The sequence below is a fragment of the Drosophila nasuta genome, chromosome 3 (genome assembly GCF_023558535.2).
Source record: "Drosophila nasuta strain 15112-1781.00 chromosome 3, ASM2355853v1, whole genome shotgun sequence".
NCBI classification, from domain to species: Eukaryota; Metazoa; Arthropoda; class Insecta; order Diptera; family Drosophilidae; genus Drosophila; species Drosophila nasuta.
Window position 1 is genome coordinate 34,189,922 of NC_083457.1, and position 22,719 is coordinate 34,212,640.

Sequence of the window (22,719 nt, forward strand, 5' to 3'; positions counted from 1 at the left end):
TGCTCAATAAATAACAATAGTAACAATTTATGAGCATTACATATTCTGCACAATTTATTAAATTTTTAAGTTGACTTAAATAAAAATAAAAATATTATTGATAGTTAATTTTATTATGTTTTCTCTAAATAAATATCAGAACATACTTTTTGAATATTTCAAAGTCATTCTTTATTTCGTTGGATATTTTATGTTGTGTTATTTACAATATTTGATTTATTAAATGTAGTCATAAAATAGATTTACCACTTTAGAACACAAATGTCTTTCCATTTATATATCACAATACTCATTGAAAATTAGCTAACTAGTAATTTATTCGTTTAGTTTGGCTTCACTTTACAATTGAGTCCCTTAGTTGATAAACATCTAACCTAATTTTGAGTGACAGATCAATTTTCTAGCAAAAACTCAAATCATTTAAATGCCAATAGAGAATCTTGATGTGCTGCTGGCAACTTCATTTCGCCAATCGAACTTATTTCCACTCAACCAAACACCTCAAAAACTTTGTTCGCTTTTTGCAATTCATCAATTTTATTGTTTACCACAGAAAGCGAATGCGAAAGAGTAAGAGAGAGAGAGAGAGAGAGAGAGGAGGAAAAAGCAAATGGATAAACTATTGCAATTTCCATTTGTAACCGCAACTAATTTCAACTTTATTATTTGATTTGGAGCGATGAGAGCAATGGTCAAAAGTCGAAGGCAATAAATCACTCATACGCCAAGTGTGCCACAAGCTAGAAATGTGTCTGTGTACGTGTGTGTTTCTCTGGGCGTGTGTGTGTGTGGGTGGTGGCGAACAGTGTTGCAAAATCCCCAACAGCTGTCGCTGTACGTTTCATGGTTCGTCGCTCTGCCTTGAACCCAAGGATTTTAGCTCCTGTTGCCATTTTTTATTTGTGTGGGTTTTTTGTTACTACCTTTTTATTGGTTTGGGCCAATTTCGCGCTTATTTACGCAGTTGACATGTTGCAACACGTGCGCTGACAAATCTGTCCAGCCAGTCTTAACCCCTTATTGCCCCACCAGCTCGAAGACAATTTAACACCTGAGCGAGAACACGAGCTGCAATACACTTAATTTATTGACATATTTGGCCACTTTGATTTGCCTTTGCTTTTGCGTTTGCATTTTTTTCCCCTTGGCATTGATCTGCCCGACAATTTCATGGCCCAGTGAACAGGCAGCTGTTCTCTAGGTTCAATCACCCGCAGACACTGGGCGCCATATGTGTGCGTGTGTGTGTTTGTGTTGAGTTTTCCACGTTTTTCCGCAGCATTTTACTTCGTTTACCCTTTGGGCTAAACATAACAAAAACTTGCTACTTTTCGCGCCCTGTTAGCCAAACTGGCTGCTGGCTGCTGGCTGTTCGCTGCTAATGCTGTCATACTCTTGGCCTTAACACTTGACTGGGCCTAAACGCTTTTCCAGACCTTGTCGCTACTTTAGCGTCGCCAATCGCTGGTGAATCGCGCATCGCGACTGCACTTAAGGCCAATTATAGTTAATGTCTCAATTAGTGGCAGTTATGAAAATTATTGACTTGCAGCATAACATTGCTGCCACTTGTTGCTTCTCTTCTTTTTTTTCCTGCAGCCATTTCTTTAGTTTTTCCCCAACTATTTTCACTGCGCTGCGCAGTTAATGTCCCCCAAGTCACAATCAACTGGCTTGACCGCCGCCTGATTAAAATGGTAGCGAAGCATCGCGTCGCGACGCCTTGTTCAGTAGCTATTTGATTAGGTTGAATGACTGCACCAGATAAGATTTATTTTCGTTTGATACAGCCGGAAATTGCATCAAGATGCGGCTAGCTTATCGATAATGTCAGTTGTCTCCTTGCCTTAAGCGGGCTCTTTACTTTTATGGGAACACATTCGACATGGCTGTTGTCTTCTTCTACGTCCGTAACTCAATAGCTTAAAGGGAAATTTGAGAGTTAATGCTTAGCTTGCGATAGTATGGGAAATTAGCAACAACCACTTACTAAGAGCTTCGCAACTAGAAATGCTGTAAATATTTCCTTTTATTGGCTTTCGATTTCCGATCCTAAAGAATATTAATCAGATTTCATTTACTAATTGAAAATGAAGAAGTAAGTACATTGTATTATTTGAGTTATTTTATTTACAATCTTCCTTATTGAAAATTAAGAAGAAATATTTATATATTAAATACAATTTGCATATATTCAGGAGTGCCAGGAGTTTCAGGTGCCAGACTTTTTTCCCAGTGATTTCGAAAACACTGATTTTGTTGGCAGTGCTTTTAATAAAAAAAAAAAATTAAGCTTCACTGTTATGTACAAAATGTCATTGATTTATAAAGATTTTTCAAGTTTGGATTAGACTGTGTTAAAATAATAATGGATTTAATTATTTCAGCCTTTTTATTGTTTCTTTGTTATCAGTTATGACAACTTATCTTAACTATTTCGTCTTCTGTTCACTTCACTTTACTCTCTTTGGCTTTAGCTAAATTCACTTAGCATTTGCTTAACATTTACAATCTTCTTAGACATATTCATCTCTTGTATTTATTATCGAACCTAAAATTAAGACCTTGAATAATTTTTTAACTCGTATGCTTCAAGCATAATCTTTTTTATATTTTTTATTTTTAATTAGCTGAGCTAAATCCTCTGCTTTTTCCACTCTCTTCGGTCTAATTTTTGCTAATTTCATTAGAAATTCACCAGATGAACTTGACTTGAGTTTTCCGCTTATATATTTTGTTCACATCAATGCACACTCAACAGTTGCAAATATGAAAGGATTTGCCAACGCACTCATGCTGTTAAAGTGCTCTTTAAATGTTCACAACTGTGGCAGCTCATTAAGCATGAAAAAGACTTCAATGCCGCACATAAATTAGTCGACGGTAACAATTTCATTTGGCTAGTGGAATTGACGGCCAGCCCCCAATGGAGCAGCAGCAAAACTGTCAAATGCTATATAGAGGGGGAAGGCGAGATGATGATGAGATAGGGGATCTAGAGGGAAGAGAGGAGGAGTAGGTAGTGTAACCATCGTAGCTGTGGCACCAACTGTGCCATAAATCAAAAGCAGCGCACGGCTTTTAATACACTTGACGCCAGATTTCCGCGACAATTTGCGCATGAATTAAACATAAAAGCAAGTCGACAGGGTAACGCAACGCCCCCATATCGCTATGCTACTTGCCTCGGTTCGCCCTATCCCGCTACCCCTCTGTCACTCCCTACATGCTGCCAAAATCAGAGTGGGAGGCGAGGATGGTTTCCCCGGTTTCCTCTGAGTGGGCAAATAAAATCAAAGTAGGTAACACGCGCAAATAAAACACTTGACACATTAAAACAGCAACAAGAACTCACATGTGTTGCATGCAACAGGAGATGCAGGGAGGCGGGATGGCGGGGAATTGGCGACGGCGACGCCATGAGCAATGTGGCTACAAATTTCCATTTTGTCCTGCGAGGCAAAGCGGCTCCCTCTCAACCAACCCAACCAAACGTTCCATGCAAATAAGTGACACTCGCCGAGCAGACAACCGACAGAGTGAGAGGGGGATGGGGAGGGTACCAGGATATGAGTGAGTGTGTATGTGTGTGTGTGTGTGTGTGTGTGAGTGTCGCCTTACATGCGCATACATACAAATTTAACGAGTCGCATTTATGATACCACAGACAAGTATAATAATTTCAATTAACGACACCCGCGGGTGTGTTTGCATCATGAGAGAAGGAGAGATGAAGAGATCGAGCAAGTAAACGAGAGAATGAGAGATGGAGAAAAGGCATGCTTGGAGCAAGGTAGAAGTAGAATACGCTACTCCTGCTGCACTCGTTAAAGATGGGACAATGAATAAACACAACTCAAATAACCGCAAGGTAAGAAAATAACAAACAACAAATGTTCTAACGAAAATCGAAAATAACTTAAACTTAATAATAAAATATAAAATCTCAGGTTGACATTCTTAGCTTACACTTTGAAGTTGACTTTTGTAAAATATTTGTAGCATACTTTTGTGGGGTTGCTTAAAATGATATTAATTATATATTACACAAAAAGCTTTCATTTATTTAATTAGCAATTAGATATTTAATAAGATTTATTTTGAAATGAGGCTAATAAATGAGATCTTCTAATTAATAATATTATTAAAATTAAAGCGTCACATACGACAAATTTTGTATTTGTCATTTGAAATCTATATTGAAATCTATGGGTAATACCATGGCGAAATTTGTCCCGTGCAAAACAATTTTAAAAATAAGTGAATGTTATTCTTAAAGCTATAGATAAGCAGTATATTTAGAATAAAGATTGATTTTAGGAACTTGTTCTGTTTTACGATAAAATATATAATTTCCTTCATTTTTTGGTTTTGCGTACGAATTGGTTAATTTTTGCAATTATCACAACAGAAAACAAAACAGAAAGAAAATTCCAAAACCATTCTTAGCTCTAATTAAAATACTTATCTAGAATTACCCATATACATAAATTATGCTTCGTAGATCAGCGATCAGTGAATGTCGGAAAACACAAAGTCGTAGGTGTAAAAAAATAAAATTGACTAGTTCATAAAACGACCAAAATTTAATGGAGCTCTCTAAGTCACTGTTAATTTTCTCATATAAATCACTGTGATTTCACCATATGCCACATCACTATGAGATGCTGCGTCTGGACATAAAAAGGAGCTACCGCACAGCAGAAGCAACAAAAAAAAGGGAAGCAACAAAAAAAAATTCACGCATCGTTGGCAGAATAATGTGAATGTGAATAGCCGGCAAAAGAGTCACGTTAAGCTGGTGTATGACAGTGTTAGTAGGTCACAGGTGTGTTAATATCTGTGTGTTGAGTATAAACAAGCGTGTGTGTGTGCGTGCATTATTACGCCTCTAATTAACTAAACGCATATATTTTCTTAGCCGCATTCCTTGGCCAAGTTTCACAGCGTCGCCATCTCATCAGCATAAAAGTTTTTAATGAGCCATTTTGCTGGCTTTATCGTTAGCTGGCGTTCGCTCCTCTTGGGTTCCTCATTATTCGTCTTTATAACATATATATGTATACTTAAGACTATATAAATGTGTATAAAGCACCTCATACATCCCACATCCTACCCCAGATTGTTTCTCTTTTTGGCTTCTTGAATGTGTAACGAATTTGTTTTGACAAGCTCAGTTGACACGTTTTAATTAAATTTAATTAGTGCGTTCGCTACAACAGCAACAACAACAAATTGGCCAACATGACAGCGGGATTAGGTGGGCAGGTGAGACATGGCACAACGTCTGACAGCTGAATGGTAAATCTTTACCCCTCTCTACTCCACACGATGATGATGATGATGCCTGACATTTGTCGGCATAAATATGAGCTCGACTACAAATAATTGCAACATGTGTAAAGTTTATTGGCCTTGAACCACGCATTGAATGAAAGCCAGCATGAATGCAATCAACATTTTCATTTCAAAAGTTAGACGAGGGCACCGATCTTAGCTATGAAAAGAAAGAGAAGAACAAGCGATTCAACAGCAAAATAAACTAGCATAGAAGCCAGAGTATGTCATTATGTCAAATAGAAGCTATTCACAACTTTATCAAAGCATGTTTTAACTGGGTTACCTTAAATGGATTTAATAAGAAAAATTTTAATTTTGGTAAATATATTAACCAGTGATATTTAAGTTATTATCAAAGAGTTTTATTTAATTTAATAAGCTAATCATAGATTAAATAATTAAAGAAGAGTGTAGAATGAATCAGAAAGCAGCATTTAGTTATGAAATTAAGGTGAGTAATCATAGTATATTTTTTAGTTTAATAAAATAAAATTTATGAAGGTTAAGTGCGATTTTTGAGTTACAAACTCATTCAAAAATGTAATTAAAAAATGATAATATGTAATTACGTCTTTGAGAAACCAAATTAAGAATGAAATGAAAAATACTTTGAGCAGAAAATAAAGTCAAACAACGTTATATAAAAACGACATAGCATTCGAAAATAAAATTGATATATTTTCTTAAAAAGTAAAGATACAGATAAAGTAATATACAAAAAAAATGAGTTGATAGAAAATGTTTTAAAACATACTCACTTTAGTATGCGTTTAAAGCCAACGTTATGCGAGCTTAAATACTTGTAGTTTATAATAACTTCACTAGCGTTATGTGAGCTTAAAATCGATTAGTAAATAATAACCTTACTAATATTAAAATTAAATATAGTCAATTAAAATTTTTACTACACTTTCTGCTAATAAAATCAGCCACAGACGTTTCCCCAATATCTTTTCTATCATATCAGTAAACTTTAATAGACCACTAAAAAATGCTTTGCAGTTCCTCGTCATAATTATCTCGACTGTCTACTATATAATGTCTGCAATAGCCCTGTCATCATAGAGATTTCCATTCCTCTTGCACAACTCCAAAGCGCCACGCGAGAGAGAAAAAGCAATGAGCGGAAAAAAAGAGAGGCCAATCAATTTGAAAATTATAAATGCAAATTGATGGAGTAACAGCAATCAGGACAGCTCATTGATTACCCACATGCCAGAGCATAAACAGTGGCGACCACTTGATAAAGAACACAAGACAGCATAGAGCGAATAAAGAAAATAGATGAAAAGGCAAAAAAAAGTGCCAGGGAACACAACAATTAGAAGTTTCCTGCCCAGTCTAAGGCCCAGCTACTACGATGGAGTAGGGATACATTTGAGGTAGACAGAAGAGAGTTGGGAGTTGGCTGCTCAAAACTGGAACTGGGAACTGTGTGTGCTCGCTTGGTAGGTAGACTGTGGCAACGGCAACTTGTCAGCTCGAATGACTTTTTAATAAGTCACATAATTCATGGCCTGGCATCGGCATCGGCATTGCCGATGTCGTTGTCGATGTGGATGTGGATGTGGAGGTTGATGGCAGCTCTTGAGGATGACAATGTTTTGTGCCGCGTGCCCCAAAACGGCAGATTATTCTCTCGTGTGTCGCAGAGCAGATTGCATAGCATGCCATGGCTGCTGCTTCTGATGCTGCTGCTGCTGCTGCAGGCCAATGTTTTTTGGGGGGACGCATTGACACAGTGTCTCCCAACCCTGCACACCTCACAGCCTCAATCCCCAATCCAACGTTTTGTGCTGCGTGTCTTGTCAGCTGCTCATTTGTCAATGTAATTGATTTTATGCCTGAGCTTTTGACTAAGGTTGTCGTTGGTTGGCTGGGGCTACCTGGCTAGCATTTTGCCTGATATATTATTCGATTACAGTTAGACGTAAATCAAGTGGAAGCGCATGATGTAGCCATCAGAGAGCAGAGCGTCCGCCGTTGGGAGTATGAGTAGCAGCTACAAAGTTATTGCAGCGAGTTCATACTTTATACAGATTGCGTGTGGAATTGCTAAAGCGGGTCAAACTACCACACAAAAGGTCAAATCGAGGGTTAAAAGATAATTGCCTGAGAGATGCGATTCACTTGAAGGTGGATTTCAAGATTTCGAAGTACAGCATTGCAAAAATTGAAGTGTAAGATACTGCCAGATGATTTATCATGCTGCTTGTAATTGAATTTTAACACGTTGCACACAGTCGCATCACTGCAACTTAATTTGCAATCAATTGAGGCAAAAGCACTGACCAAGTTCGCTGCAAACCGGTAGCGCAGCTTTGGCTTGGGCTTGGGCTTCTGTGATACCGAAGCGCAGAACTGTTTTATGGCATTGCATCTTCCAGCTATGTAGCTAGATACTTTTCTCTTTATCTTCTTCTTTTCTTTAGCGCGCACTTTGTTCGCCTATTGCTGTCTTTGGAACTCATAAATTTTTATAGCTTGTAATTTGGGACGTCTTTGCACATGCGCGCCAGGCGGTCGACTTGTCTCTGTCTCTGTCTCTGTCTCTGTCTTCAGCTCAGGCTTCTTGGCCAATTGGCCGCACTGACAGTAGGAAGTGTCTTACGGCTTTCATTGGCATTTCTTTTTGGCGTTTGCTTAAAGCCAGATTTATACTTTTCGGTGTAATTAATAGCGTTGTCGTGGCCCATTCTGATTGGCTTAAATGGCTTTATGGATGCTGCACACGTTCCAACCACAAAAAATACCAAATAAAACACAACCTGTCTCGTCTTGTGCAATTAACGACAGCCGTCTTTATGACACCTGGCCGTGTATGTCTCTCTGTCTTTGGCGCGCTAATAGGGTTGTCTGCTAATTAAATTGCAACTCAGGATATTCAATGATACTTAAGGCGCAACAACAACAAAACAAAAACTCCAACTCAATTTCCATTAAACTCTGCACAACGGTAATTTTCAACTGCAAAAAATCACCTTAAAAACACCACCATGAATGTTAAGATAAAAATTCAAACGGATTGCTGATTACGCATGCTTTTTTATTAATAATTCCACCAAACTCAGCGATTTCCATTAAAAACTCCATGATAGCAATAACAAACAATCTGTTCCTGGTTTTACTATTGACAGCATTAGATTATGGCATGATTTAATTGTAGAACTTGTTTGCATAAACAGTTTATTAATAGATCAAGGAGATGGTTTTATTAATTAATCGCATTTATCATACATTGGAAATTAATACACATTGTCTTGAAAATTATTAAACCTCTTTAGATGACAACTTTTTAAATGACACTCATTATAAAAAAAGAGGTCCACAAAATATTTGAGAAGCAAAAAAATCAAGCTGAACGATAAATATTCAACGATACTTGTTGTCACACATTGAATCAATTCTATGTTGTAATGTGACCAAATTTTGTGAGAACAAAAAGTCATGGGACTTATGGGTTCAAAACGAGGTGAATATTAAGTATTGAATGGTAAACTTTAATATTCAAAATAATTTTTCTAAGAACTTGTATATAATAATTCTACCCGCTAGAAGCGCAGAAAAACCCATTAACTTTTGTCGGTATGAAATGTAGGTAACAGATTTTCCCAACTACATAAAGTATATATTCATTCGTGATCTAGGTGAACAACAGAGACGATATTATATTATTAATTTACAATTTCTAACACATCGATAAAATAGCTGTGGAGTTTAAAAATAATTCAAATAATTAGTCATGATATTACAGAAAATCAGATAAAGTTGTGGCAAAAACATGTATGTTAAGATAATTTGATGGTATCGAGCATGTTTCCAGTTCAAAATTTCTACATAAATTAGAAAAGGTAGCTAAAGGTTTTGTCAAAGTAAAATGTGGTTTAATCGTGCAATGTTAGTGCTATTTGCAGTAGCCATCGGAATATTAAGCTTCACCAAAGCCCACCGATATAAAATCGAGTTTGAAGATGATGAGTTATTCAGCGATTGCCCAAATCAACGGGAGAGTGTACTCAATATTCATGGACTCTTAAATTTGACAGAGTGGACCATAGACCGGCCACAGGATAGTTTACAATTTTCAGGAAATTTTACTACGGTATGGAATATTCAGAAAACGGATCGCATACAGGTGAGTTCCAATTAATATTCTATAATGACGAATGACGAAATGTGGATTTCAGGGTAGCTTGGATGTTTTCAAATATGAACGCCGAGAGTGGGTACCAACTATCTACAAGATGAGAGCACTTAATTTCTGTTCAATACTGTTTGATAAGAATCAATATTGGTACAGAGTGTGGGGACAACACGTAACGAATCTCGAGGAAGTAAAGGACAAGTGTTTTAAGCCAGGGGTAAGCAATTATAAACATATTCACTATTATGATATATATATAAAACAAAAAGATATACATACATTTTTAGACGAAGTACATGCATGAAACCTTCGAGATGTATCTTGATTTTGAAAATAGAATGCAAAATGTGGAAGGAGAACATAAAATACAATTTGAGTTAAAAGCATTTGACGAGTTCAACAGGATGCGTCCAACTTCCATATGTTTTGTATTCAGAGTAAACTTTGTAAAATTGCCGAAAGAAGATAGGTTTGAATTGCCTTTACAAATCGGCTTACCACTTACCTAAAATTTCGTTAATTGTTTTTTTGCAATTAATGCAATAATTCCTGTTATAATTGTCGTGAATAATAAAAAATAATTTTTAAACCATCAATATATCTCATATTGTTTGCCATCTCCTTGTCTCGTTAGATGAACAGCAAAAACGTAAAAATTAAATATATATTTCGAGCAGACTGTGGAAGATTGCAATATTGACAAAACAATAAAATCATACGTTTACTAATACTAATGTGCTTCTCATTTTGTTAAATTCGGGGGTCAAAAATTGGTCGATGAACTATATAAAAATTAACGAACAGTTATTAAAGAAGTTCACCAACTCATTATATTCTGTTTACTATATCAGGATATTTTGTAAGTAAACACATTATATAAAATTGAAATTGCATTTTAATTCACTACAAGATCCCCTAAACATTTGATGCAATCAAACCCATGTTGAAAAAGTAATTATAATAATTAGCGATAATCTAAGCAAAATCAGATAAAGTGGTGGCAAAAACATATTCATCAAATTAAATTAATCAAACCTAGCGTGTTTCCAGTTCAAAATTTCTACATAAATTGGAAAAGGTAGCTAAAGGTTTTGTCAAAGTAAAATGTGGTTTAATCGTGCAATGTTAGTGATATTTACAGTAGCCATCGGAATATTAAGCTTTACCAAAGCCCACCGATACAAAGTCGAGTTTGAAGATGATGAGTTATTCAGCGATTGCCCAAATCAACCGGAGAGTGTACTCAATATTCATGGTCTCTTAAATTTGACAGAGTGGACCATAGACCGGCCACAGGATAATTTAAAATTTTCGGGAAATTTTACTACGGTATGGAATATTCAGAAAACGGATCGCATACAGGTGAGTTCCAATTAATATTCTATAATGACGAATGCCGAAATGTGGATTTCAGTGTAGCTTGGATGTTTTCAAGTATGAACGCCGAGATTGGGTACCAACTCTCTACAAGATGAAAATGCCTAATTTCTGTCCATTACTCTTTGATAAGAATCAATATTGGTACGGAGTGTGGGGACAACACATAACGAATCTCGAGGAAGTAAAAGACAACTGTCTTAAAGTTCCAGGGGTAAGATATTATAAATACACTTACTATTGTGAAGTATACAACAAAATTGAATACTTATATTTTTAGACGAAGTACATACACGAACCCTTCGAGATGTATCTTGATATTGAAAATAAAATGGGAAATGTGGAAGGAGAACACAAAATACAAATTGAGCTAAAAGCATTTGACCAGTTAAACAGGATACGTCCAACTTCCATATGTTATGTATTGAGAGTAAACGGTGTAAAATTGCCGAAATAAGTTAGATCAAAATTGGCTTTACAAGTCGGCTTATATAAATAAGTTACCACTGATCTAAAATTTCGTGAATTATTTTTTGCATCTAACTTCTGCAATAATTTCTGTTTTAAATTACGTGAATAATAAAATAACCAATTCGAAACCATTCATATATAAATATATACATATATTTTTAGCAAAATGAAATATGTATATATTTCAAGCTGACTGTGGAAGATTGCAATGTTGACATAACAATAAAAACATATTACAAACAATTCTCGAATTTAATTATTTTAATGTATTTCTTATTTTGTAAAATTCGCAGTTTGAAGAATTGGAGGATAAGCTATATACAAGTAGTTATTTAAAAAATTCAACAACTCATTATATTCTGTTCATTTTATCGAGGGTTTACTTAAATAAACACATTATATAATTTTTAAAATTTTAAATTTATCTCCATTATAGGATCTCCTAAGCCATTGATGTAACGGTGTTGAAAAAATAATTACAATAATTGGCCTCGATATTACAAAAAATCAGATAGAATTGTGGAAAAAACATATCCGTCAAATTAAATTAATCAAATCTAGCGTGTCTCCAGTTCAAAATTTCTACATAAATTGGAGCAGGTGACCAAGGGTATTTTCAAAGTATAATGTGGTTTAATCGTGCAAAGTTAGTGGTACTGACTGTAATCGTCGGAATATTAAGCGTTACCAAATCCTATCGATACAAAACCGAGTTTGAGGATGAAGATTTATTCAGCGATTGCCCAAATCAACCGGAGAGTGTACTCAATATTCATGGAATTGCAAATACATCAGAGTTAACCAGAGTCTTACATCACAATCTTATACAAGTATCGGGAAATTTTACTTTGGTATGGGATATTCAAAAAACGGATCGTATTCAGGTAAAATCCTAGAATATTTTTAATAAAAACCTATGTAAACCACAACATTTGGATTTCAGGCTACTTTAGATGTTTTCAAATATGAACGCCGAGAGTGGATACCAACTCTTTACAGGATACAAACACCTCATTTGTGTTCAATACTGTTTGATAAGAATCAATATTGGTATCCAATGTGGATTCAACATGTAACGAATATCGAAAAAGTAAAGGACAAGTGTTTTAATGTTCCAGGGGTAAGATATTAAAAATACACTTACTATTGTGAAGTATATAACAAAATTGAATACTTATATTTTTAGACGAAGTACATACATGAAACCTTCGATATGCATCTTGAATTCGAAAATAAAATGGGAAATGTAGAAGGACAACATAAACTACAATTTGAGCTAAAAGCATTTGATAAGTTAAACAGGATGCGTCCAACTTCCATATGTTTTGCAATGATAATAAACTATGTAAGACTATCCCAAAAGTCCCGAAAATAAACAACTAGCATATATGTACTATATGTATATACAAATTCATGAATAATTATTGATTGTGCAATTAATAATAAAACCATGTCTATCTGTGCTTTCCGAAATAGTCTTCTTCTTATTCTAAGCCATTGATACAATCACTATGATGTTAAAAAATAATTCTACTAATTATTAGAATGACATTACAAAATATCAGATAAAACACTACCAAAAACATGTTCGTTAAATTGATTAGATCAAATCTAACTCAAAGTTTCCAGATATAATAGAATTAGACCCTATAGGTCCTATTAAAGTATAATGCGGTTTAATTGTATAAAGCTAGTGCTAGTTGCTCTATTCGTCGGATGTTGTAGCTTTTCCAAAGCTCATTGATACAAAATCGAGTTTGAGAATGAAGAGTTATTCCGCGATTTCAGGACTATGTTATTTACAAGTATCAGGAAATTCTTCGTTGTTATGAAATATTTGAAAAACAGATCGTATAGAGAATTTTTTTATAAGTTATGTGTATTACAAAATGTAACTTTCAGGCTAGGTTTTACGTTCTTAAATATATATAATACATAAAATTGCAAGATAATCGGTAACATATGTATATAAAATATTATATATTATTAGGAGAATTTATTATTGTCAAAATGAAATTATGTTGCAAATTTAAGCAATACATTATTAATTATTTGTCTCAAAAATTTTCTAACTTATTCCCGCACAAAGCAACTTTCATTTAATTATCCACTCTAATTGAAATATTATCTGTCAACTGTTGTGGAATCTAATTATTAGGCTTTTGCCAGCTGCAAAAACTGCTGAATTTTCTGTGTGCTTTCAAAAAGCATCAGAAAGTCAATTATGTATGTGGGAGAACACACATCTAACATATTTTGTATAAACCCCTCAAGTACCCTAAAGTTTTGCCACCAAGATTTGCAGCTACTCAAAATGCGCAAATATTGTAGCAGCATCTTGTGGCAGTTGCCAACTTGCTTCTATCACACGCAGTTGCCTTCGTTGCCTTTACTGACTGAGTCTCAGTTGGCTGTTGGCTGCTGCTTTGCCTTTTTGATGATTACAAATTAATCACACTTTAAACATGGCAATTACGCTCCTTGCACCGCGACAGACTCTGCCTCAACCTGGCTTTAACTGTAGAACTGCGATACGAGCAGCATCATGAAAGCATGCGGGAATTGCGTATGCAGTTTCATCAGAGGAGGATCCATTGAGCAGGAACCCAAGCATATCGTTGCCAACTCGGGAGCAAAAAACAGCTTCCACAACACTGAGCAAAATGATTGCAATGCTTTTTATTGATATTCGTGTTACTAGCAGACTGAACACCTCAATCTTTGTTTTGAAACATTATTTTATTCAACTTTGCTCCCCCCTTATGAAGTTTTTTTATTTCTTCATTCATTATTATTGCCGTTTTTTACATTTTTTCAATTTCCAAAAATTTGGCGGTTTTTACAATTTTTTCCATTTCCAAAATTTTGTCGATTTTTAAATTCTTTCAATTTCTAAAATTTCCCGATTTTTAAATTTTTTCAATTTCCAAGATTTTGCCGATTTGTACTTTTTTGAACTTCTAAAAATTTGTCGAATTTACAATTTTTTGAATTTCCAAAATTTAGCGATTTTACATTTTTTTTAAGTTTTTACATTTTTTCAATTTTTTGCTGATTTTTACATTTTATCAATTATCAAATTTTTCCGATTTTACAATTTTTTTCAATTTTCAAAATTTTGCCGATCTTACAATTTTTTTAATTTCCACAATTTTTGCCGATTTTACAATTTTGTCAATTTTCAAAATTTTGCCGATTTTTTACTTTTGTTTTAAATTTTCAAAATTTCATTTACCAAATTATTTTACGATTTTTAAAATTGTGTCAATTTTACAATTTTTTCCAACAAAATTGCTCGCTCACTAAACCATTTATTATTTTATTTTATTTTATTTATTTATTATTTATTTATTTATTATTATTTTTTTTTCTTGATTTATAAGTGGTGAAACTTTACTTTACTTTTTATATATATAGATGTAAATAAATACACATACATATAACATATATGTGAAAAGCCATTTGAGCCATTGCACTATGGGAAAAAAGTCGATTTTTTTTGGCATTTCAAAATTGTTAGGACAACATTAAAAAATCTTAAAAAAAAAAAGGAAAATAGTTATTTAAGTGTTTGCTCAAATTATAAATATATGTTACAATGATATATTATAAATTTAAGGTTCTTAATATTTTAAAATATTTTAATGGGTAGCGTATGTTTAATTTGAAACATAAAACAAAGCTGCACATTTTTTACTGCAAATTAAAATGTATTGAGTCTAAATCTTTGTTAAAATAAAAAAAAAGTTTCGTGAGAGTAGAAAAAGGGTTTTTACTAAATAAGAACAATATTCTTAAATTAAGAATTTCATATTTTAAATGACAATTATTTCATCGTTATATAAACGCCAGGTTTATTTGGACCAGCATTCTGTTAAACAGTTTCTAATTCATTCCTATATGAACGAAATTTAAGTATATCTCTGATTCAAAAAAAATTTGCATAACGTTCTTCAAAGATTCTCTCAGTGTTTGCTCTTTCTATGGCTTCTATATGGAAAAATTGCTTCCTTTCGCTGTTTAACTTTCGTTTTAATAAATAATCAAGTGGAGTGACTATCGTTTTGATGTTATAGCTGGACCCAGGCACTTGGTCAGCGTCGCCTCATGATGTTGCCCATGGCTTGAGCATCAGAAGCATCAGCAGCACCATCAGCTACAGCTTTAGCAACGCCGTCTTGGTCTTCGTCTTTGTTTCAACTTGAGGCTGTGTTGTTTGTTGGTTGGTTGGTTCGTTGGTTGGCTGCGGTTCGTCAAGTCCCTCATGTAATTTCCAGGCAATTTCTCATACCCATAATTGCATAATTTCAAAGTTGTTGGCAACTTAATTGCGCGCAACGCGACCAAACGCTGGCAGCTGCCTCTCTGCCAGATCTCTGATCTGACTACGACTCTAAGCGTATATACTACGTACGTATATCGCCTCCAGACGAGAGTTGACCATCCAATCGGGATTCGGTTTTGCTTGCTGCTTTTGTTGCCTTGTTGCCTGGCCTGTCTTCGGTGTAAATAAAACCTTTTTAAACGGTTGTCATGTGGCCCCCACGACTACCGGGCACTCAGACTCAGACTATGTAAAACTTTTGGGGCAGTGCTGGAAGCTGGAAGCTAACTGCCTGCCTCCACGATGAGTCTGCTGCTGCTGTCTGCTGAGATTCTAACTTCAAAGCGCGCACATCATCAAACATGTGTTGCAGCTACTTCGACTCGACTCAACTTGACTCGACTCGACGCCAACGCCTTGACAGATGACTACAAAATCCATGACTCCATCTCCATTTCCATGGTCGCAGCCTGCGGCCATTTGCCATCAAAGTTAATATGCTTTATATTAAATTTGTTGTTCTTGTTGCTCTTGTTGCTCTTGTTGTTATTGTCTGGCCTTACAATCTGCATCTGCTACAATTTCCACGCTGTCTCAGTCCGCGCTCTTCCCTTGGCTCATTTGTTGAATTGTTTCGACTGCGTTCTCTCATCAAATTACTCAATTAATTTCACTTGTATTAAAAACACTGTCCAGCGAGGACTGCCATATATAATTCCATTTTAACTTTAAGACATTCGAGTGAGACAGAAGGAGCAACCACAACATTGGCAAATGATTGTTAATTTGGCAGGCACATTTAAATGCTGAACAATGGCAATTGCTGCTCTAATTGAGAGCCGACTAGTTAGAGTATCTGTCAGCCTACTTGGCGTATGCGTGATTTCGTGCCGCCGGCCAAAAACTGATTAATGGCCACATTGCTTGCAAATGAGCCAAGCAAATCAAAACAAGCGCATTGCCTGTAGCTGAGCGGGAGAGCGAGGGGAGAGCGCTAAACCTGTTTTCGGGCCAAGTCAAATGCATTTGGCACGCAATTATGGCCCAAAGTGTTAATTGCATTTCCGCTGACGCAGAGTCAACTGCCGGCAACTGGCAGCAAACTGTTGCAACTGTTGCCAACTGTGGCACAGCCCACAGCTCACGCATTTGGCATTCAACGAAGCTGCACTCGAAGCAGCAACAGCAGCTGAAAATGAAGAAGAAGCTGTTGCCAAAGCAAAAGGCCAACACATTCAGCGATAAGGCAGCGTTCTCCAGTTAACGGTGCTTTTCGTTTGGCCCCTCTAGAGACACTGTTGCAAAGATGGCGCATGCGTGGCAGACACGCAGCAGGCAGCCAAATGGGCAGCAGCAGCTTCACGTATCCAATGCTCCAATGCACTAACGCTCCAGATGAGGCGAAACTAAGTCAAATATTTGTAGAACATCTCAGTAGACAAGCAGAGTACAAACGGACAGACAACCAGCGAGGCGAGCAGCTCCCCAAGCTAACTGCAAATGCGAAATTTATGGCCCCCAAAAGGAACATGGACATCGCAGTTGCAGCAAGAGAGTAGAATTTAAGGCAACCGACATTTAAGTGCCACACATGTAAATACCCTAACAAAGGAATGATTTGAAAATATTTGAAGGTGATTAGACAGCATAGGCAGCAGATAATTTCAATTAGAGTCGAAGAATATTAAAAATTTAAAAATAAACTATTAAATGACAAAACAAATAATATAGATTAATATGCTGAATTTGTGAAAGCTATTTTAAAGTTAATGAAGCGTTTTTACACGTTTTCTAATGTTATGCTCCAAAAAATTAAAAAGGAAAATCAGTGTAGTTGACCGACTACAATATTCTCTATGTAACATATATTATAATATGCATCAAAATTATAATTTATTGTAAAGTGAACAGATTTATGGCATAGGACGACCAATAATCAGCCAGTTCTTGTACTAATTTTGCAAATTTACTATTCGAAATACGTGTTATATAGAATATTCACGCTTATTATGTAAGTAAGATAAAGAAGTTATCAATTCCTTAATATTTATTTTAAAAAGATATAAGGTCGCAATGTTCTATTATATGCACTTCTGAAAATATATATAAAAAAAACACTTTCAAAGTCGTCACATCTAATAATCAAATATCATAAGCTTTTACTAAGAACCAATCAAGAATGCAACTGTTCAAGTTCAAGTGTCTTAAAAGCTTGCATTAAAAACATTGCTGCTCTTACAATTGAATATAAAAACTAGTTTTAGTGACTCTAATTTGCCACCTTCTAAAAGAGAAACTTATTCTTATTAAACTGTAATTTATAAATATTAATTAATATGCACAAAATAGAAACTTAGATCAAAAGAGATTAAAAACTTAAACTTAAAACTTAAAAACAAAGTTTGTTATAAATCTGCTAGTTTCCTTTCTTAAGAATTCTTGTTGCAAACTACCCGCCACTATATACCCTAACTATACCCTTTCTAATCGTATGCAAATTTAAAGCCGAAGCTGGCAAGCGAAAAGAAATGATTTCTTTTTGGCTCGCCGCATATTCATAAAGTGCTTTTTAATGGGAGCAAGAGGTCTTAGTGCCGCCAGTCAGACAACGTCCCAATCTATGTCCCAGTCTGTTGAAATCCTCTGGCTTAGACCGAGGCCAAGTCCAAGACACGTTCTTATGTGTGTTTGTAGTTCGAAACTCAAACACACACTGGGAATGAAAGCGCTGACAAGGCGGCCAAGCCAGGAGGCGTCTGTCACTTATCGAACTCTTTGCATGTCTTTGCATGCGGCCACATTTGATAAGCGAGCAGGAAAGCTAAGCAAAAGGAAAAAAACAAGCAAATCAGAGAAAAAAGAGAATTACTGTATGTAATGCGGAGACAGATTCGATTGGAACAGCTGAGACTGCGACTACGACTCGTCCATCTCTCTGCTTCTTCTCCCTGCACCTCGATTCTCCAATGTGGCATTGGCCTTCATGTGAGTATTGGCATTCACTTGGCTTTGCGTTTGGCGTTCTGGGCTTTGGCCAAATCCGTTAATAAGCCATTTTGACAAATTGGATGATTGCCGTCAGACTGCGATTGCCAATAATGTCTGTATATGTGTGTGTGTGTGTGTGTGCGTGGAAAGTGTGGCAAGCGTTTGAGGCAAGTAATGATAAAGTAGACGATTGCCAATTGATCTGAAGAGTAACGAGCAACATTTAAGCATTTGATTGTTGCCAAAAGAAGCAAAACCATGTTTGCTCTCAACAGTCAAGTTCGGCTAAGATACAAAGTAAACTTTGGAAAAATCGAAGCTGCAAAGTAAACAAATCTTAATTCGTAAGTGGTGAATGGCGTGAGCAACTTGGCTTATACTTATACTTAATAAGAAACGACATCGAATTATATCTTGAACATTGATTTAAAGCGAATGAATTTAATGAAAGTTGTTATTTAAAGGAAATATTCAAGAAAAAGCATCAAAATTAAAAAAAAAAAATTTCTTTTAGAGGAAATACTCTAGAAAGAGCATCAGATTTTAATAGAAGGTTTCATTTAGAGGAAATACTCTGGAAAAGTGAATTTTAATCAGTTTTGTTGTTAAGTGCAAGAAAAACAAACTCTATTAGTTAGGAAGCTGAAGCTGGAAACTTTGAGGGGAAAAACACATAAGTGCAGTCTTAAGGTCTGCTAAGTCGAATTTAAATATTATGTTGGATGTGGTATCCCAAATATAATTCATTTATGTTCTTTAAAGCTAATTCAATGCGCCTTGAAGTGAAATATAGAGAATACTTTCGATTAAACTTTGATGTTGTGTCTCTCAATAAAAGCATTTTACAATAATTAATAAGATTTGAAAATTCATTCATAGTTGTAATCGCAATTGGAATTGGATTGCAAATTGAGTTTCAAAAATACTTCTAAGCATTTTATTGATTGATTGATAATTAGAAAATACCCTTTCAAAGTCACCATTAATAAGATACTCATAAGTTCTTGTCGCATTTAATTCTTTAGCCATCTGTTTATTATTTTAAAAAACCACAAATTTATTTTTCAATATTTGCATAGTTATTATTTATTAAAAATTTAATTGTAAATTCGTTAATACAGTTTTCTATATTTCTATCTCAGTTTCTCCATCTCTCTAGACCTCTCCTTGAGTATCTGCTTACTGCATATCACGCTCATAGCATCTGATCGTGTTCCGGCACTCGTCATCATGCACTTGGCTGAACACTGAATAAACGCAAATTGAAAACGAAGTTAAACTAATAGATTGCCCAGCTACTCTCATTAGCAAAACTTACCATTTTTGGTGTTGAAGCAATTCCATTGGCTCAGCTCACACTGACCGGGAAACTCGACGACACATTTGCCATTGGAGGCACAAACGGGAAGCGCCTTCTCAGGGCAATTGTAGTTGCATTTGCCCAGTTCCTGGAGATCGCGTTGCGCTTCAGTCAACTCAGGCACTTGCACCTCCTCCGATGAAATCAAACGCAGCTTGTGGTGCTCTGGCGCTGAGGTAGTTGATGTGCTGCTGCTGCTGTGTTGCTTCTCTTTTTGCTTTTGCTTCTCCTTCTGTGCGTTGAGCTTCTCGCGCTCGCTGATCGCCTGATTGATGGCCAGGGGAATATGCTTCTCGGCCTGTTGCATTATATAGCTCACTTTCTGGTGTAGCTGGTTGACCTTGTCGCCAACATTGTGCAGTTGCGGCTGCTTGCCGGGCACTGTGACCACAATCTGTGATACCGGCGGCATCACCACTTTGTTATGGTCGGCAACAGGAGCTGCATGCTGCTGCCATGTGCCAGTTGCTGTATGATTTATCACCTGCGGCACTGTCTTTGGCTGCTCAACATGTGGCGGCAGCAAATCCAAATGCGGCACAGCGATTGTAGATTTTCCTTTTCCCTCGCCTTGCAACTGTGGCACGTGGCCAGTTAATACTGTGGCCGTCTGTCCATGCGGTTTTTGTGTCGTCGTCGTCGTCGTCTGCAGCACATGATTGATGTGATTCGTTATCAGTGTTTGAATATGCACGGGAAGCTTGTCGGGAAGCTGTTGCTCTGGCTTGTCCAATTCCACGGCCAGTGATGCCGCCAACAACAGAGCTACAGCAAAGACCATTTTTATTATAAATTCCTTTCACTTTACCTGAATCCCGCCCACTTACCAAACATGAAGAAAGTTCTCATTTTTTTATTGATCTCTTGCACTCTTTCCAAACGACGCTCGATTGCGTTCTGTGACGATTTTGATGAGAGCCCTCAGTTTATATACGAACTGATCGAGTATCATGTGTGCACACAAGATTTGTCATAAGCATTTCAGCATCTTTATATTTTAATGCACTTTTTATGTTAATTAAATTATAAAGCATTGCGCTCATCCCAAAAGGAACTGGTTTCGTTTTGCCTCAACGATCGACTGACTGTGACGGAAATTCGCTTGAATCGCACTTAATTCGCACTTCCTTATAGAATATTATTTTACACAAAATTTGAGATATTTTGTGTTAACAACACCTCGTGCTTGGGGCGTGGCATGTGGTTTAAGCCTACATCGCAACACAATTGAATTTCAATTAAATAACGAGTTTAGTTCTTGCTTGTTTTCAATTCATTTACAGTTTAGAATGCATTTGGTGAGCAGTTTAGGCATTCAGCCTAAAAGTATGCTTTAAATATTTTTGTATTGTAATTTCTACACAATAACCAAATTTATACAAAAGCAAAGCAAGTACTAAATATGCAAATTTCCCACGGGACGAGCAAACACAAAAAGCTTTTATTTTTGGCAGGCGAACAATCAGAATAAATGGCAGGCCCCAAAAGATGATGACATTGATAATATTACAGTTTTGCATATTTTTGTCAGGTGTTAAAATAAAGGATTATGCGAGGCAAGCGGCAATCGGATGAACAAGTTGAAGAGTCAAAAAGCTGACAAAACTTTCTTATAAAAACAATATGGACTCGACACAAAATCAACAGTTCAACAGTTGCTGCACACACAGCAAGGTTAACCTACAACAACAACTATCAAGTCCAAACAGCTCAAAATGAACCACTTTTCGGCACTTTGCCTGTGTAAGTTTAACAAGCATTGCTCCAACAACTCAAACTGTAACTTTCGCTCTCCTTTTGCTTCCCTTGTAGTCCTCGTTACGCTCGCCGTTGCCAACGCTAGTGTGTTGCCCGTAAAGCGCAATCATTTACCGGCTGTCAATCAGCAGGGCGAGGTCGTCTGGCTGGATGAGATGAGCCACTCTGTGCCGGATAAATGTGACTTTAGCTGTACGGATCAAGATTTAAGCGTATGCGCCCACAACGGACAATGCCTGCAACTGTTCACCAGCCGCTGTACGATGGCCGCCTACAATTGCCGTAATCCTCAGAAGCGTTTCAATATTGTCGAGAACTACAAATGCACACTGGGCTACGTGCCGCTCTGCAGCCCCGAAGAGCGCAAGGAACTAGGAATTACAATGTGAACAATATATTAAAAGACTTTTTGGAAGTTGATAATTGTAAAACTTAAATAAATCTATACATATATATATTATTAAAAAATTGATCTTGTATAATTTTGCTATTAACGTACAAAGATCGAAAGAGATCGAATTTCTAGCCGATGCCGAAGGAAGTAATTAAAGACATTTCACAACTTCAATGAATTCATATGCAACGGATGGTTTATGCACTGCATACAATTTCTTCATTTGGCGTATAGTTCATACACGTATTCCAAATATTCTACGTATACTTCATATACTTAAAACACTACGTATACTCATACGTATATAGTGTATTCTTCATATTTCAAATGTTCTGCGTATACTTTATATACTAAATATACTACGTATACTTCATATAAAAATTATAATACGTATGCTTTATACACTACATAGACCGCGTATACTTTATATACAAATTATACTACGTATACTTTATACCCTACATAGACCGCGTATACTTCATATACTAAATATACTACGTATACTTTATACATCTCGCATATTATGTGTACGCTTTACATTTACTGCATATACAGCTTATACT

At 35.9% G+C, this 22,719-nt stretch overlaps 4 protein-coding genes across 4 annotated transcripts; 3 read left to right on the forward strand and 1 right to left on the reverse strand.

The window, feature by feature from the left end:
* Positions 1–9,235: 9,235 nt before the first annotated feature.
* On the forward strand, positions 9,236–10,029 carry LOC132788183 (uncharacterized). The gene is made up of 3 exons (XM_060795514.1): positions 9,236–9,475; positions 9,528–9,701; positions 9,772–10,029. The coding sequence occupies exons 1-3, from the start codon at positions 9,236–9,238 to the stop codon at positions 9,991–9,993; spliced, it is 636 nt and encodes a 211-aa protein (XP_060651497.1). The 3' UTR covers positions 9,994–10,029.
* Positions 10,030–10,606: 577 nt separating this feature from the next.
* On the forward strand, positions 10,607–12,726 carry LOC132788184 (uncharacterized). Its single transcript, XM_060795515.1, has 6 exons — positions 10,607–10,846; positions 10,899–11,075; positions 11,142–11,201; positions 11,980–12,216; positions 12,276–12,452; positions 12,519–12,726. The coding sequence occupies exons 1-6, from the start codon at positions 10,607–10,609 to the stop codon at positions 12,705–12,707; spliced, it is 1,080 nt and encodes a 359-aa protein (XP_060651498.1). The 3' UTR covers positions 12,708–12,726.
* Positions 12,727–19,700: 6,974 nt separating this feature from the next.
* On the reverse strand, positions 19,701–20,932 carry LOC132791509 (uncharacterized). The gene is made up of 3 exons (XM_060800460.1): positions 20,832–20,932; positions 19,963–20,769; positions 19,701–19,891 (listed from the first exon to the last, which is right to left on the reverse strand). The coding sequence occupies exons 1-3, from the start codon at positions 20,851–20,853 to the stop codon at positions 19,824–19,826; spliced, it is 897 nt and encodes a 298-aa protein (XP_060656443.1). The 5' UTR covers positions 20,854–20,932; the 3' UTR covers positions 19,701–19,823.
* Positions 20,933–21,636: 704 nt separating this feature from the next.
* LOC132793213 (uncharacterized) lies at positions 21,637–22,204 on the forward strand. The gene is made up of 2 exons (XM_060802947.1): positions 21,637–21,747; positions 21,817–22,204. The coding sequence occupies exons 1-2, from the start codon at positions 21,720–21,722 to the stop codon at positions 22,149–22,151; spliced, it is 363 nt and encodes a 120-aa protein (XP_060658930.1). The 5' UTR covers positions 21,637–21,719; the 3' UTR covers positions 22,152–22,204.
* The last annotated feature ends 515 nt before the right edge of the window (positions 22,205–22,719 follow it).